The 16,693-nt window shown below is 38.2% G+C and overlaps 1 protein-coding gene across 1 annotated transcript in view; it reads left to right on the top strand.

Moving 5' to 3' along the window:
- Positions 1–16,693, top strand: part of LOC140454251 (adhesion G-protein coupled receptor F2-like) — a 121,619-nt gene that overhangs the window by 40,362 nt on the left and 64,564 nt on the right. The window contains 1 exon segment of the mRNA XM_072549046.1: positions 10,509–10,670. Coding sequence (XP_072405147.1) covers positions 10,509–10,670 — 162 coding nt within the window.

Here is a 16,693-nt window from a genome sequence, read left to right as displayed (position 1 = left end):
AAAACACCGTGCTGAATGTTCCTAAAATAAACTCCTTAACAACAATTGCAAATTTACTGCACCAAACCTAAACAAAACTTGAGCTTAATGCTGAGGCAATAAAACTTAATAGAAAAGTAATGGGTGATTGTTTGGCATATTGATTGCCAGTTAAGGGTGGTAAGTAATAGAAACCCTCAATAAGGGAGAAGACAGAAGGTGGTGGAGGGTTGTTTTTCAGACTGGAGGGTTGTGACCAATGGAGTGCCACAAGGATTGGTGCTGAGTACACAACTTTTCATAATTTATATAAATGATTTGGATGTGAGCATAAGAGGTACAGTCAATAAGTTTGCAAATTATACCAAAATTGGAGGTGTGGTGGACATCGAAGAAGGTTACCTCAGATTACCATGGGATCTTGATCAGATGGGCCAATGATAAGTGGCAGATGGAATGTAGTTTAGACAAATGAGAGGTGTTGCATTTTGGGAAAGCAAATCTTAACGGGACTTTACACTTAATGGCATGGTCCTGGGGAGTGTTGCTGAACAAAGAATGCAGGTTCACAGCTCCTTGAAATTGGAGTTGTAGGTAGCTAGGATAGTGAATAGGCATTTGGTATGCTTTACTTTATTGATCAGAGTATTGAGTACAGGGGTTGGGAGGTCATTTTGTGGCTATACAGTTCATTGGTTCGGCCACTTTGGAATATTGTGTGCAAATCTGGTCTTGCTATTGGAAGGATATTGTGAAAGTTGAAAGGGCTCAGAAAAGACTTACAAGGATGTTGCCAGGGTTAGAGGATTTGAGCTAGAGGGAGAGGTTTAATAGGCTAGGGCTGTTTTCCCTGGAGCGTTGGAGGCTGAGGGGTGACCTTATAAAGGTTTATCATCAGGGGCATGGCTAGGATAAATAGACAAGGTCTTTTCCCTGGGGTGGGAGAATCCAGAATTAGAGGGCATAGGTTTGGTGTGAGGGGGGAAAGATATGAAAGAGACCTAAGGGGCAATTTTTTCATGCAGAGCGTGGTACGCGTATGGAATGAGCTGCCAGAGGAAGTGGTGGAGGCTGGTACAATGACAACATTTAAGGCATCTGGATGGGTATATGAATAGGAAAGGTTTGGAGGGATATTGGCCAGGTGCTGGCAGGTGGGATTAGATTGGGTTGGGCTGTCTGGTCAGCATGGATGAGTTGGACTGAAGGGTCTATTTCTGTGCTGCACTTCTCTATGACTCTATAAGTGTATGGATATGCATTTGCAATGCCAAGGCTTTGGGGAGGTGCTGGAAAATGGGATTGGAACAGTTAGGTGATTGTTTTTGATCCTTTGATACAATGAACCAAAGGGACTTTTTCTGGCTTGTAGATCTCTTTGACTCTGTGATTCATTTGAAATTTCTCCCATCACTATCTAAGTGGAGGTGCCAACCTGACAAAGAAAAAGTAAATTAATGCTGAAACAATCGATCAAGCAAGTTAGGCCCCTGTATTAAGTGTCTATGCCTGTTATCTGGAAACGTTGTTGGAATGTACACAGAGAATGAAACAGTATTTTTGTCCAATTTGAAAGGAACAGGTATATTTTGGCTATTTATTTAAATAGATCAAAGACTATTCAAAAGCATGAAATACTCCTGATCTACACTTTTCTTACAAAAGTGCTCCGTGATACCCAGTTTGGGATCCTGCAGGATCACTCAGCTCCTGACTTCATTACAGACTTGGATCAAACATTGACAAAAGAGCTGCATTCCAGAGAAGAGGTGAGAGTGACGGGCCTTGATTTTAGGCTGCATTCGACTGTGTGAGGCAGTAAGGAGCCCTAGCAAAATTGGAATCAATAGATTTCAAGGGTCAACATCTCCTCTGGTTGGAGTCATACCTGGCACATAGGAAGATGGAAGAAAGTGAGGACTGCAGATGCTGAAGAGTCAGAGTCAAAAGGTGTGGTGCTGGAAGAGCACAGCATTCCTGATAAAGGGTTTATGCACAAATCATCAATGTTCCTGCACCTCGGATACTGTCTGACCTGCTATGCTTTTCCAGTGCTACACGTTTCGGCATAAGAAGATGGTTGTGTTTGTTGGAGATCAGTCATTCGAGCTCCAGGACAGCTCTACAGGAATTCCTCAGGAGCATCCTGGATCCAACTATCTTCAGCTGCTTCATTAATGACCTTCCCTCCATCGTAACGTCAGAAGTGGGGATATTTGCCCCACTGAATATTGCACAATATTCAGCACCATTGATGACTCCTCAGACACTGAAGCAGACCATGTTCAAATGCAACAAGATCTGGACAATATCCGGGCTTGGGCTGGTAAGTTGCAAGTAACATTTGAGCCACACAAATACCAGACAATGACCATATCCAATGAGAGACAAGTTAACAACCAACTATTGGCATTCAAAGGTGTTATCATCACTGAATCCCCCACTATTGACTTCCTGGGATCAACTATTGATCAAAGACTCAACTGGCCTCACCACGTATACACAGCGGCTACAAGAGCAGGTCAAAGGCTATTAATACTGTGATGAGTAACTCACTTCCTGACTCCCAAAACCTATCCACCACCTACAAGACACAAGTTTGGAGTGTGATAGAATACTCCCCACTTGCCTGGTTAAGTGCAGCTTCAACAACACTCAAGAAGCTTGACATCATTCATGATAAAGCTGTGCCTACTAACTACAACATGCACAGCAGAAATTCACCCCAGACAGCTCCTTTCAAACCCATGGCCACTTGCACCTAGAAGGACAATGCCAGAAGATACGTGGAAACACCACCACCTGCAAGTTCCCTCCGATTCACTCACCATTCTGACCTAGAAATATGTTGTTGTTTCTTCAGTATTGTTAGATCAATATCCTGGAATTCCCATCCTAAGGGCATTGTGGCTCTATCCACAGCACAAGATGGCAGCAGCTTAAAAAGGCAACTCACCACCAGCTTCTCAAGGGAAGTCAGGGATTGGCAAGAAATGTTCGCCAGCCAGTGATGCCCATGTCCCATTATTAAATTGAAAAATGATCAGTGGTATCTGCGTAATTTGGAATCTCAGAAGGGAACTCAACTTTTATATATAGTTGGACTGTAGAATAGAATCGAGTCCATACTGACCCACTGAAGAGCGTCCCACCCAGACCCACTCACCTATCCTATCCCTGTAACTCTGCATTTCCCAAGGGTAATCCACCTAGCTTGCAGATCCCTGGACACCATGGGCAATTGACATTTGTGTCAGAAGTTATTATACCGTCAGCGCGAAACTTGAACTACTGTGGGAGGGAGTATATTCCAGAGTGTGCCACATTCTCCAGGATTACTATTCTCTGTACAATTGGAATGAGCAATGAGGCGAATCATTAGGTTTGATTATTCCAAAGTACTTCAGGCTGACCTCCTAGAATCTACTCTCTGTAAATTGATGTCATAAAAAAACTCTGTAGCCAATTTCCAGACTTAGAGTCCTGTTCAAATTCCTCCATCAAGCATCATATCACTGTAATCCCTTTCAGATGCACAACCCTCTGAGCTATTGCATATGTTGAATTCTGATCTCTTCTGCATTCTGGATTTTCATTATTTCAGGATTGATGGCCATACCTACATGTGGGTTGGTCTTGAGTCCTGAGATTTCTGTGTTTCTCTCTCCTACCTACTTCTTAAAAAGATTTCGACCAACCATTTGGTCATCTGTCTTAAGAACTTTTTATATGGCTCGATCATATATTGTTTTATTTTCTCTTAATTTCTTCAGTACTTCTTCTCTGCTGATATTACTTACCATAATTTCATAACATCTTAGGCTCTATGTTACCCCTAAGTTCGGGACTGCAAGTTCTATCAAGACTAACACAACATTTATTCAATGCCTCTATTTCCATTTTATTTTCCTGTTTCTGCTTCTTAGGGACCAATATTTACTTTAGTTGTTCTCTTCCCCTTATTATTTAAATAAAAGGTCTTACATTTTATTTTTTATGCTTCTGGCTAATTTCTTCTCATTCCATTCTTTTCCTTTTTTATCAACTTGTTACACACTTATTTCTAAAACATTTCAAATTCTGAGACTAGGTTCCTTTCATTCATATGAACCTCCTTTATCAATCTAATAGGGTATCGTTGATTCCAAGATGAGACACAGACGTCATTTATTGAGATTTTGTTTCTCAATGCAGTGTTCTTATGTGGAACAGTGTGAATTGTTTCTTAAATTGTTCCCCACTGATATTTTCCATCATGTCTGACAATCTAATTGTTCAACTGACCAGCACTCTGCTCATCAATATGTCAGTGACTTTGTTTAAGATATTTGCTTCTGATTGACGTATGTCATTTTCAAATCTTCTTATGAAATGACAAGGTTTTATGATCAATATTTCCCAGTGAATTGTTTACCATGAGATTACTAATTAACCCAGCCACATTAAATAATACTATGTTGAGGATAATTCTATCCCTAATTTGTTCCACAATATATTGATGCAAGAGACTGTCATGGAAACATTCGAAAAACTCAGCACCTGGTCTTAGGCTTGCCCTTTCAGCCTAAGGAGCATCAGATTGCTTGTTGGCTTTGTCAACAAGCCAGTGCTGCAGGGTTTTTCATTGGGCCTTCCACCTCAGGAATCCACCCAATAGCTTCAATTTGAAGCTGAGTATAGAGAACGCCATTAAGGGACCCATATCACTTGAAGCTGAGCCTTGAAAACATTTATTCCAGGCCCCAAGAAATTTCAAAATTATGTCAAACATTGCTTGAATACAATCAAGTAGGGCTTCAGATTGAGTAATTCTTTCAAAGTAGGATTGTATGGATGCATTCAGCTGATCATGTTGGTTAATAAACTTTGTTACAAAGACATTTTATGTTTAATATTGCTTGGGGGTCAATGGATTTGAAAGATCATGGAAAAAGGAGTCTGTTTCAAGGTTTGTGGACATTCCTGGAGTGGTTTCTTTAAAAGAGGTCATTGAAACTTCACTGTAAACATTGGGAGTTGTTTATTTCAACAACACTTCCCAGGAATTATGTGACTCATGATCGCAGACAAAGTGGATAAGATGGGGTGAATAGCCTCTGGCTGTGCTGTGAAACCCTGTTGGTGCTGTTTTGAACAATGACTAGCTCAGTGAGGTTCCTGTATTCTCCAAATGAGTTGGAAGAAAGCCTATTAAAACAAGCTCTGTTGGAAGGAATATTAATCAGAGCACACTTATCAGTCCTACATCTAAAAATATATGCTCCATATCAGTTTAAGGTTCTTTTGAAAGGGTGACAGAAGAACATCTTAAGATTGTAAGCCCTGAGAGATCTGTGTCAACAGCTCAATGGTAATTATGCATGATTAGTGACTGCCCAAGTCAGAACACTGAAGCAACAGACTCTGGAATGTCCTATACTTAATCCTTTTGCCATCAAGAGTGACCCATTGGCCAAGATGATACTTTTACATAAAGACAACCTTTGCAGAGAGATTTCTTTCTGTCACCCTCTATTCTGGAAAGATGTACATGTGTATTTACGTGTGCATGTTGGGGATACAGGGATAAGGATTTTTTACATTACTGAATGAGTTTGTTGATAAAATATAGCAGCATTATTGATAAGCCCATAATTGTTTATTAAGAAACATGGTTAATCTCCTTTATATAAAACCTTACGTAGACAAGATACTTATTTGGCTATCTTGGTAACTGGAAAAGGTATATTTATTTTGAAATTGCAATCCTGGAGTGGTGGGACTACAGTGATAGCTCTTTCCTTCAGCCTTGTTCATAATAATTTCCAAACTTCAACTTTTAATAAGTACTCTGCTTTTCATGTCTAGATTTCTTTAATGTAGTTGCATTCCCATCACTTCAGCTAGCCTAGGCGAAGTAACAGTAGAGGAATTGTGAATAAATCATTGCTCTGTAGAGGAGCTATTGATATCAACTACACTTTTTAATAAGTTTTGTAAGTAGCACTATAGTAAATTTCTGCAGATTTCCACTATCTTCTCAGATATTCACATTCTTGTGGATAAGTGATAACAGAGAGCTGTGGCCATGAAAAGAAGAAAGTAGAAAATTAGAAAAAGTGAACATCATTAATGTCTTATTGTTAATGTCTTATTTTAAAGTCAAATTCTGAAGGCAAATATATGCTAATTTTCTTGATCACTGCTGCTATTATTTAATAAGACAAACATCCTGAAATTGGATGCATGAATTAAATATCACTACATCTTTACTGTTGTTTCTGAAGAAACAGTGAGTTTTGTGAATTAGCAGCTCTTTATCAAATCAAATAACATTTATATATTCTAATTTAGGCAGATAGGTCTTCCTTAACAGAAGACAATAAGATTCAAATCCATCACAACAGAGTGGAAAGAAATGGTAAGAAATAAATGCATTACTATTGTTGGATTTTCTGTGGTGTTCATAATGATTAAGATAACATTTAAAAATGGTTTCCTAACTTAATTTGTCTTTTCAGACCAAAGATTTGTTTAATATTGTCAAATTGACTTTGCAATAATGACATTCTGATTTTGCTAGTTAATGTAAAAACAATGCATGATTGAGGTAACTAAAGTTTGAATTTCATTGCATTAGGAGGAATAGCACAATAATTTGTTGTCAATCTTCCACTGGCAACATTTAAGCTTGATTTGTTGTCATTAAACTTGTTTTGTTTATAAAAGTCAGGCAATCAACTCAACAGAGTATCATCCAGGTGTGTACCATAAAAGTCACTCCATGGAGTCTTTCCAATGCTTTTGGGAATTGGTGTTTGATTAATAATGTAGCAGAGAGACGTTCATTCCGAGGAAGCATTGAGCCAGTAATAAGTAATTAATCAAATACTAGGCTCTTGTAGTTTGAGGTCTTTAGTTAACCTCATATGAAAAACAGTTTTCAAATAGTTTCAGTTTCCCATGCTCTAGGAGATTTAGCAGATTATCTCCACAATCTTTTTGAGTGGATTCGTATGTTATATATTCACGTTGTTGAAGATTGAGCCAATAGTTGAGGATGTTGACAAAGCAATAGGTTGAAGCCCTGCTCTACTTCTCTTGTTGTGCAAAAGTTTGTAAACATCAGATCTATTGCTTTTAATTTACAAACATTGTACAAATATTATACCTATCATCAAGTGAGACTGTAGCAACTTACATTCCCGAGTTAAAGAAATTCTGTGATACAAAGTTAGAAATCGATTTTTGAAGTATTGTCATAGGAGGCCTAAAGAACAATTAAATCCAGGCCAAGCTTTTAATTAAGGCAATATGTTGATGCAGAAGGAAACCTGCATTGAGACCACAGTCAATAAAATGGCAGGAAGAGTTGTTACAAATTGCTAGGGAGCTTTTGTTTTTCAAGCTTACAGGCAAGGTAAATCAGAACTGATTTGATTTATTCCAGTCACATGTACCTAGTACAGTGAAAAGTTTTGTTTTGCGATCAGTACAGGCAGATCATAGCAAAGAAGGATATACAGATCATTGGGTGCTTTGCCAGAGCACGGAGTACAAGTTTAGGGCTGCATTGGAGGTGCACAAAGCAAGATCAACATTAGCAAGCTGAGCATTATTTGAAGTTAGAGAGGTGCATTCAGCAGTCTAATAACAGGAGGGAAGAAGTTGTTCTTGAACCTTAGGTATATTTGTTCAAGCTTCTGTATCTTCTGCCTATTGGAGCCAAGTTCACAGTCTCAGAGTCAGAAAATTAGATTTTAGAACTCAAAGGAGGAGCACCAAGAAACTGATGAAGAAATGTAGAATAAAATTTGCATGTAAACTAATAAGAAACACACAAAATGAGCTATAGGAGCTTCTATAGGTAAGTAAAATGCTAAGCTTTGCAAAGACATGCAGGTTCATTACAGATTGGGACAGGAGAAGTTTCAATACAAAATCTTGGGTTGTTGTAGCGTGAGAAGTTGTAAAGTTTGTATGTTAGTGGGTGTTACTTATTCTGTGAAGAGTTTTCTTTAAAGGAAGTACGAGATCAGAGAATCCTTCCAGAACAGTGATTTAAGTTCAATATTCCAGAAGAGAACAGGTAACTGCAAACCCTTGTGGTGTAAATGGAATATTTATATTATTGTTTTTTATGACAGTTTGGAGTAGGCATGCAAAGCCTTTAGCTTTGTTTTCACTTCAGAAAATCAAGGATGAACAATTATCTTAAAAAAAACTAGTTCAGTAGCAAGTTTTTCATTTTAATTCATGTGTTCTTTGTTCAGAATACATCAATGTTGAGTTTAGAAGCCATTTTAGTTTATCTCCTAGGAATAATTTGGGTGTCAATTATTTCCACAAGAATTTAGTTTGTAAAACTTCCAAACTTGGAGAGTTTTGTTCGAAACCTTCAGATTATTAGAACTCAGAGTTACAGCTGTCAGATTTTAAACTTCTATCTCAGTAACCAATAGCTTGGGATACAAGTTAGAACTTTTGTTTAGCCATATGTTTTGAGATTGTTCTAACTATCATATATATTTTGAAAGTTTGTTTTGTTTTGCTCTTGTAGAAATGAAGAACAGCAATTACTATTAGTAAAAAAGAGTAGAATTGGGCAAGTTAATGCGACTGAAACATAAATCCCTGGGACTCAATCATCTGCATCCTAGAGTGTTGAGATGGATGGCTATGATGGCAATGCAGATATTGCTAACCATTTTTCAAATATCAATAGATTCTGGAAAAGTGCCTGCAGAATGGGAGATCACAGGTTAAACCCATTATTTAAGGAAGGATGAAGGGAGGGAGAAATTGTGGACCTACAAACATGTTATCTTGCCATTTCTTAGGAAAATCTTGGAATCTATTATTAAAAATGTGATAACTGGACATTTAGAAACCAATAACATGGATAAGAAGGGGAAATAGTGTTTCACAGCCTATTGGGTTTTTTGAGAACATTACTATTAGAGTAGGTAAGGGGGATCCATTAGATGTGGTGTATTTGGATTTCAGAAGGCTTTTAATATAGTCCCACATTAGGGATTAATAAACAAAATTGGAGTAAAAGTGATAGAAATAATATACAGGCATTGATTGAGGATTGGTTTACTGAAATTAAGTAGAGACTAGGAATAAGTTGTTCATCCTCAGGTCAGCAGGCTGTGACTAGTGAGATATTGCAAGAACAATTGATTGGACCCGAGCAATTCACAATTTACATTAGTGATTTGTATGTGGTGATCAAATGTAATATTTCCAAGTTGTGGAAGATAGAAAACTATGTGTCAACATATGTTCTGAGGAGGAAGCAATGGGGTTTCAAGGAAATTTGGATAGGTGGAATGAGTGGACAAGAACACGTCAGGCGAAATATAATGTGGACAAGTGTGAAGTTATCTACTTTATTAGGAGTAAAGAGGCTAATTTAGCACAAACGTATCTCTGCAAGCACAGAGAGTGGGTGGATTTTGACTAATGAAGGCTTAGCATAGCACAAACATGTCTTAACCTACAAGGAGTGGGTGAACCCTGGCTGACAGGTTAGGCAAATAGCCAAACAACAAGTATGCAAACTTTGATTGAGAAAAGATATTGCACCAACTGCATTCTACAAATTTGGATGCAATCTTTTGTTTAATAGATTGACGGATCATGCAAAAATTGTATGCTTCACACTAAGATAATATAACATATACTGCCACCAGTTTACTGGGAGTCAAAGGAGAGACATCACTCGACCTTTTGGCTCCCCTGCGTGTGCTTGGACATTGGAAACCAATAAAAGAAACCTTGCGCTTCTTAACTGGGTCATTTCTCCCACCAGAAAACAGCTGGAACCGAGGTGTAGGGCATTTCTTAAATGGTGGGAGATCATATTATCATTGCCACAGTAGCCACCAATCATCTAAATTCTTTATTTCATTTAAAACTTCTCAGGCTGTGGAACAGTCATTCATATCCAGAAGAAACTGAAATGTTCGAGATCACAATTAAACTCAGCAGCATTTGTAAGGAGAGGAACAATGTGAATGATTTGAGTCCATTTGACTCTTCTTTGGATCTTAATTTATAATGCTGAATTTGAAGTTAAAAGTAACACAGTCATTAAAGTGGAACTTTATGAAATGTCTTTTCAAAGTCCAGTGTCATTATGCTGCAGAATTTATATAATCGACCAAGGGTGTCTAGTCTTGAAAGAATTTGAGGTGATTCAATAGGCAGTTGCTTTTATATGTGAATCTATATCAAATGTTCACTATGAGGTTATTGTTGTCTAGATATTTCTCATGTTTTCTCCAAGTAAACAATTTCATTAGTTAACATAAAATTGGTGCATGAACAGTCAGTCCATAGTTTCTTGCATTTGTTTTGTTCACTGTCTGAACATGAGCGCCAGATCAGGCTGTATCCAATTTTCATGGATGTTACAAATGTTATTGAAGCTGATACTTCCGGGAGGTTAAATTATTCATCAGATTTGATATTTTTCCTTTAAAATATTCTGTTCATTGTTTGACATTGAGCCAACTGTTTATTTTGTTTGTTAAATGCTATAGTCAACCAACAACGTAAATATGAACTGGACATTGCATTACCGATATCAGAAAATAATTTGTCTCATAATGACCTGACGTTAATGCTGGAAGGTTTTATGAATCCCATTACATTGTCTCCTGATGGAAGCACATTTAATATCACTGACATCACCCTGACAACAGGTGAGTGTGACTGCAATATATAATAAAAACCTTAAAAAATAAAGAGCATTGTAGAAATGGTATGTTTTGTGATGAAGGCAGATAAAATATTTTTGTTATTTATAAACTTAGGTTATAAAATAGAGGAAAATTGATTTTAGATTTCAGACCTGCCTGTGAAGGTCTTGCTTTTAATTAGTATTTTGCAGACGCGAGTTTTACAAAACAGTCCAGATAAGGCAGGAGGAGGTAGATAATTGTTGAGAACAAGACTCCAAAAAGAGGACTGAGGAAATTTCATTTGAGGTTGACATCCTACAAAGATGTTGAAAACTTGAGTTCAAAGAGGCATTAGCACAAGTTTCCAACTTGATAAAAGATATCAGGGAGAGACATCAGGGGAGGGAAAAAGTAATGACTCATACAAAGAAATTTATCAAAAAGTACATTGATTACAGCCATGCAAGCTGAGCAAGAGCCTTTAGCATGGAGGTAAGTATGAATTTGTTAAATCCAAAAGACACTGGAGCAGACGGCCATTCATCCTATTGAGGACGCTCTGCCAGTCAATGAGATCATGGCTAAACTGATAATCCTCAAGTCCATTTTCATGGCATTGCCATCTCACCCTTGATCCCCAGTCTGATTAAAAATCTCTCTATCTCAGCCTTACTTAATATATGTAAATATATGCAACATATAGTTAATCACCCAGACATCTGTGGCAAATATTTCTACAGATCCAGTACTCTCTAACAAAAGAAATTTCTCTTCCCCATTGCATTAAATAGGTGATTCCTTATTCCAAGTTTACACCCACTGGTCCTTAAGTCTCCGACAAGGGGAGACAATCTTTCCACATCTACCTGAAAGTCACGTAGGAAACGTATATATTTCAATATGTTTTGCCTCGCATTCTGCTAAATTCCAATTAGTATAGACCCTCTCAACCTCAGACCCTCCATACCCGGGTTCAGCCTAGATGAAACTTTTCTGGACGGCGAATGTATCTTTCCTTGAAAAACATGATCCAAACCTTTTACTGTGTTCCAGATCTGACTTGTGCCTTGTCTAATTTTGGCTAGACCTCCCTAGTTTTAAACTTTTTGTTTTTAGTACGTAATAACTGATGGATTTGTACACTAGTTTTTGTGATTTATGTATGAGGGCACCCAAATCCATCTGTGGTGTGGCTTTCTGCAGTCTTGCTCCATTTAAATAATATCCCACTTGTCTGTTCTTCTTACCAATCACCTCATATTTTCAATCTGACAAGTTTTTACCCACTCTTAATCTGTCTATATCCCTATGCAGACTCTTTTTGTATAATTCTCAGTACTTGCTTTTTCACATTTGTGTGTCATTCACAAACTTGGTTGTAAGTACATTAACCCTTCTCACCCAAGTCATTTATGTATATTGTATATATTTGTAACTCCATCACTGATCCCTGTGGCATTCCACTCGTTACAGGTTGCCATTCTGAAAATGTCCCACTTATCCTAAATCTCTTTCTTCTTTTTGCTAGCTGATCCTCTGACCATGCTAATATGCAACCCTTAATATCAGGGACTCTCATTAAATAGTCTAAGGTGTGATAATCTGTCAAACTCTGAAAATCCACATATATTACATCCTCTATTTTCCCTTTATCTATCTTGTTTGTTACTTCCTCAAAAAAATCTAAGAATTTTATCAAGCATGATTCCTCCTTCCTGAAACTATTCTGCAACTCTTCAATCATATTATGTATTTCTAAATGCTTTGCTGTTACATCAGAAGCTGAAAGGTATTCCCCCACCTCCCATAACCATATTGGTCAACAAGACTCAAATTTCTTTATTTTAGTATATGTAATGGGGACTATCCACATCACAAGATAATGAACAGTTTTACTCGTTAATTACACAGGGTTATGGTTATACTATTTTCAGCTTTCCAAGGCTGGTACACTTATCCAATTAAATGTTTTTACACAACCTTGTTATACTATCCCATCACAATTCATTGCACTTTCATCATAACATCATTACATATTCTATGAAAAGTTATTGACTATATTCTTGCGTTATCACTTGGTCTTTATGCCAACTCTGACAGTCATATCTTACTGGTCTTAATCAGTTCTCGCAGCTTATGTTTCTGAACTTCATTGTACTTTTCCTATTCATTCCCCCTTTTGGTCATTGGAAAAGCCCAATAATGCCATCCGTTTATGTTGAGAACTCCTCTCGCTTCTTCAGATTGATCGTTGTCTGAATTGAACAGGAATCCCACTGTCCTTCTAGGTAAGTGGAAGTTTCCTTAGAAAGAGAAATAACTGCACACAGGCCAGAATCCCATCACCAAGTCACCCTTTATTTGCTTGTGCACATTACACTGCCTGTGGCTAGCCAGCTCAGAGTCAGTCATGTGAACTGAGGAGATCTAATATCCTGGTAATAGTGGTCAGCCAGGGCTTTCCTGAGTGGTCCAGGTTAACAACCTTAATAAATGACATCGTAGTCAACCAGGTCAACCTGGTTCCAGTCACTACCGAAAAAGTTCAACAATCTGGGTGAAGAAACTTGCATACACCACACTCATCAAATTACCAATCGTGATTGCATTTCACTTGACCAGTGAATCAGGAGGAGGAAGTGAGGACTGCAGGTGCTGGAGATTAGAGTCCAGAGCGTGGTGCTAGAAAAGTACAGCAGTTCAGGCAACATCCGAGGAGCAGGAAAATCGACATTTCGGGAGTAAGCACAAGTTGGAATTGCTTTCAAGAGGGCAGTGTACCATTCAAGAGTATAGTCCCTGTCCATCCACATCCTGGATTGATGAACCTAACTGGTTTCCAGATTTAGTATAAGTTACGTTCATTGGTCATATTACTTTTACCAGCTTGAGTCTGATGATTGATGGGAGTCACCCTGTCCGGTACCCAAACATTTGGCTTCTTGATTCACTTTCTAGTTCCTCCTAATGATAGTTAGCCATATTACCATGGGTTTTTCTGTGCTCCCAGCTTTCTCAATTAATCACTCCCCCTCAGTCGCTCCCCGAAGCCAGGTTGTGTTGATCCCATGAGTAGGTCTTTCACTGCCACTACATGTTTTTCTCCTTCATTGTCCATTATATCCCTTGTAACCTTAGCTGCCTGGTTATTTCCTAACTTTATTGTCCTACATGCCTTGGTTTTAATTGCTGACAGCTCCTGTGGTTGCTGGACAGCCTCCAACAAAACTTTGAATATTTCATGTTGAATGGTATGGCCACTAGATGTCCTGTATTCCTTTTGGCTCCATGGCCCACTGCAATTGTACACTACTCCAGGTGTGCACAAACTGTCAGTATAATTATTCACTCTATCACCTTTTTAAAGCCTCAATTAGCTTTGTGCATTCTGCTACTTGAGCTATATTTTGCTCTGATGTGGCTTTTGTTCTTCCTTTATTCTCTAATATTGCCCATCACAGTTCAAGAACTTCCCTTCACTATTATCTGTGATCCATCTACATATTAGGTCAGATCCAGTACCACAAAGGCTTCCTCCTTGTTTCTGTCCTTCTATATTCATAAAATCTGAAGCGTTACTGCCATTACTTCTGACTACAGAAATTCAGCCATTTGGGGGAGCAAGCATGTCTTCCATTGTGTTCAAATGATTTGTTAACTTGTGATGACTTGACACTTTTCACAGATTGCCTGCCTGCCAAGGGAAGGGTAGATTTAATCTTACATTATATTAGCATATTCATACCATAGAATGGTGACGCAGACATTCTCACGTATGTAGTTTAATTAAGATTGGAAGAGCTGATGCAAAAGACGTGGTTACAGAATTCAATCATTTTTGATGTCATAAATGTTATTTACAACGTGGGTGAGTCATTAACAAAAACCTTTCTTGTAATTTTCAACTTTCTCATCTCACGTCTCAACATTATTCAAGATCATTTTCTTTAACCTTTGAGTGTGGTGATCTTCTTAAATCGTCTGCATTTCTTTTTAGATTTTAATTTCTGCACTTCCATGATTTGTATAAAACTGGTCAATAATCTCTAAATAATGTGAGGTCAACTTTATGCTCCTGAATTCAATTTGGTATTCTTCAGTTCCTCACCTGCAGATCACTTCACTACATAACATTAAAATAACATCATACACATACCTTAAAATTCTCCGCTGTGCTTTCATTGTTTGTATCTTGTAGATACTTCTTAATAACTTACTCCCAAACCCGTAATTATTCAAAAGCTTTTTTTTCTCCTTTTACTTTAACTTTACTCTGTCAATGTGTTTAGCTCAATTCTAAATGTTTTACGGTCAGTTTTTCCACAGACTTTACAGGCCACATTAACCATTTCAGGCTGTGCTATTTGTCAAGTAGTTACATATAATTACAGCCCAGTGCTTCTAGACACACAAACATCCTTCTAGCACTGCCCTGTCTCTCTGACCACTAGCCCAATTGTAGCTTCAACTTGCCAAGTCAGCCTAGATCCCATGTGCTTTTACCTTCTTTATCACTGTCCCATGTACTTTTACCCTGCCTAAGGCTTTGCTAAAATTCATCCAAACTAACCATTCCTGGAAAATTACTACCAGGGTATCCACTATCTCTGTTACTACTCCTTTTAATAACCGAGGGTATATTCCATCAGGTCCTGGGGACTTATCCAAGTTTAGACCAATTATTTTCCCTACCATATTTTCTCAAGCTTTAGGTATTGCATTTATCTCCTCTCTTCCTTTTTGCCCTGAGATTATTTAATATTTTTTGGAATGCTATGTGTGTTTTTCTTCAAAGACTCATGCAATGTATTAATTCAATTCCTCCTCCATTATTATTTCGCCAGCCTCATTCTGTAATGCGCCTACCTTTGAGATGGCCTATCTCTTCCTTTTCATATATTTGAAGAACATAGGGCATAGAACATTATAGCACAATACAAGCCCTTCGGCCCTTGATGTTGTACCAATCTGTGGAACCAATCTGAAGCCTATCTATAGTACACTATTCCATTTTCATCCATATGTTTATCCAATGACCATTTAAATGCCCTTAATTTTGGTGAGTTTACTACGGTTGCAGGCAGTGCGTTCCATGCCCCTACTGCTCTCTGACATCTGTCCTATATCTATCACCCTTCAATTTAAAGCTATGTCTCCTTGTGGTAGACATCACCATCTGAGGAAAAGGGCTCTCACTATCCACCCGAACTAACCCTCTGATTATCTTGTATGTCTCAATTAAGTCACTTCTCAACCACCTTCTCTCTAACAAAAACAGCCTCAAGTCCCTCGGTCTTTCCTCATATGAACTTCCCTCCATACCAGGCAACATCCTAGTAAATCTAATCTGCACCCTTTCCAAAGCTTCCACATTCTTCCTATAATGTGGTGACTAGAACTGTACTCCAAATGCAGCCTCACCAGAGTATTGTACAGCTGCAGCATGACCTCATGGCTCTGAAACTCAATCCCTCAACCAATGAAAGCTAACACACCATATGCCACCTTAACAATCCTATCAACCTGGGTGGCAACGTTCAGCGATCAAATGTACATCTGCTCATCTACACTACGAAGAATCTTACCAAGTTAAAAATCAACCACCTGATGAAGGAGCAGCACTGCAAAGGTTAGTGCTTCCAATTAAACCTGTTGGACTATAACCTGGTGTTGTGTGATTTTTAACTTTGTACACCCCAGTCCAACACCAGCATCTCCAAATCAAGAATCTTACCCTTAGCCCAGTACTCTTTCTTCCTTTTGCTCCTTCCAAAGTGAATCTTTCTGCGTTAAACTCCATTTGCCACCTCTCAGCCCAGCTGTGCAGCTTATCTATGTCCCTCTGTAACCTGCAACATCCTTCAGCACAATCCACAACTTTACTGACTTTAGTGTCATCTGCAAATTTCCTAACCCATCCTTCTATGCCCTCATCTAGGTCATTTATAAAAAGCACAAACCGCAGTAGATGCAAAACAGATCCTTGTGGTATACCACTAGTAACTGAACTCCAGGATGAATATTTCCCATCAAACATTACCCTA

This window comes from Chiloscyllium punctatum, chromosome 3 (genome assembly GCF_047496795.1).
Source record: "Chiloscyllium punctatum isolate Juve2018m chromosome 3, sChiPun1.3, whole genome shotgun sequence".
Lineage (NCBI taxonomy): Eukaryota > Metazoa > Chordata > Chondrichthyes > Orectolobiformes > Hemiscylliidae > Chiloscyllium > Chiloscyllium punctatum.
Note: the sequence above shows the minus strand (reverse complement) of the source record. Positions and strands in the feature narration are given on the sequence as shown.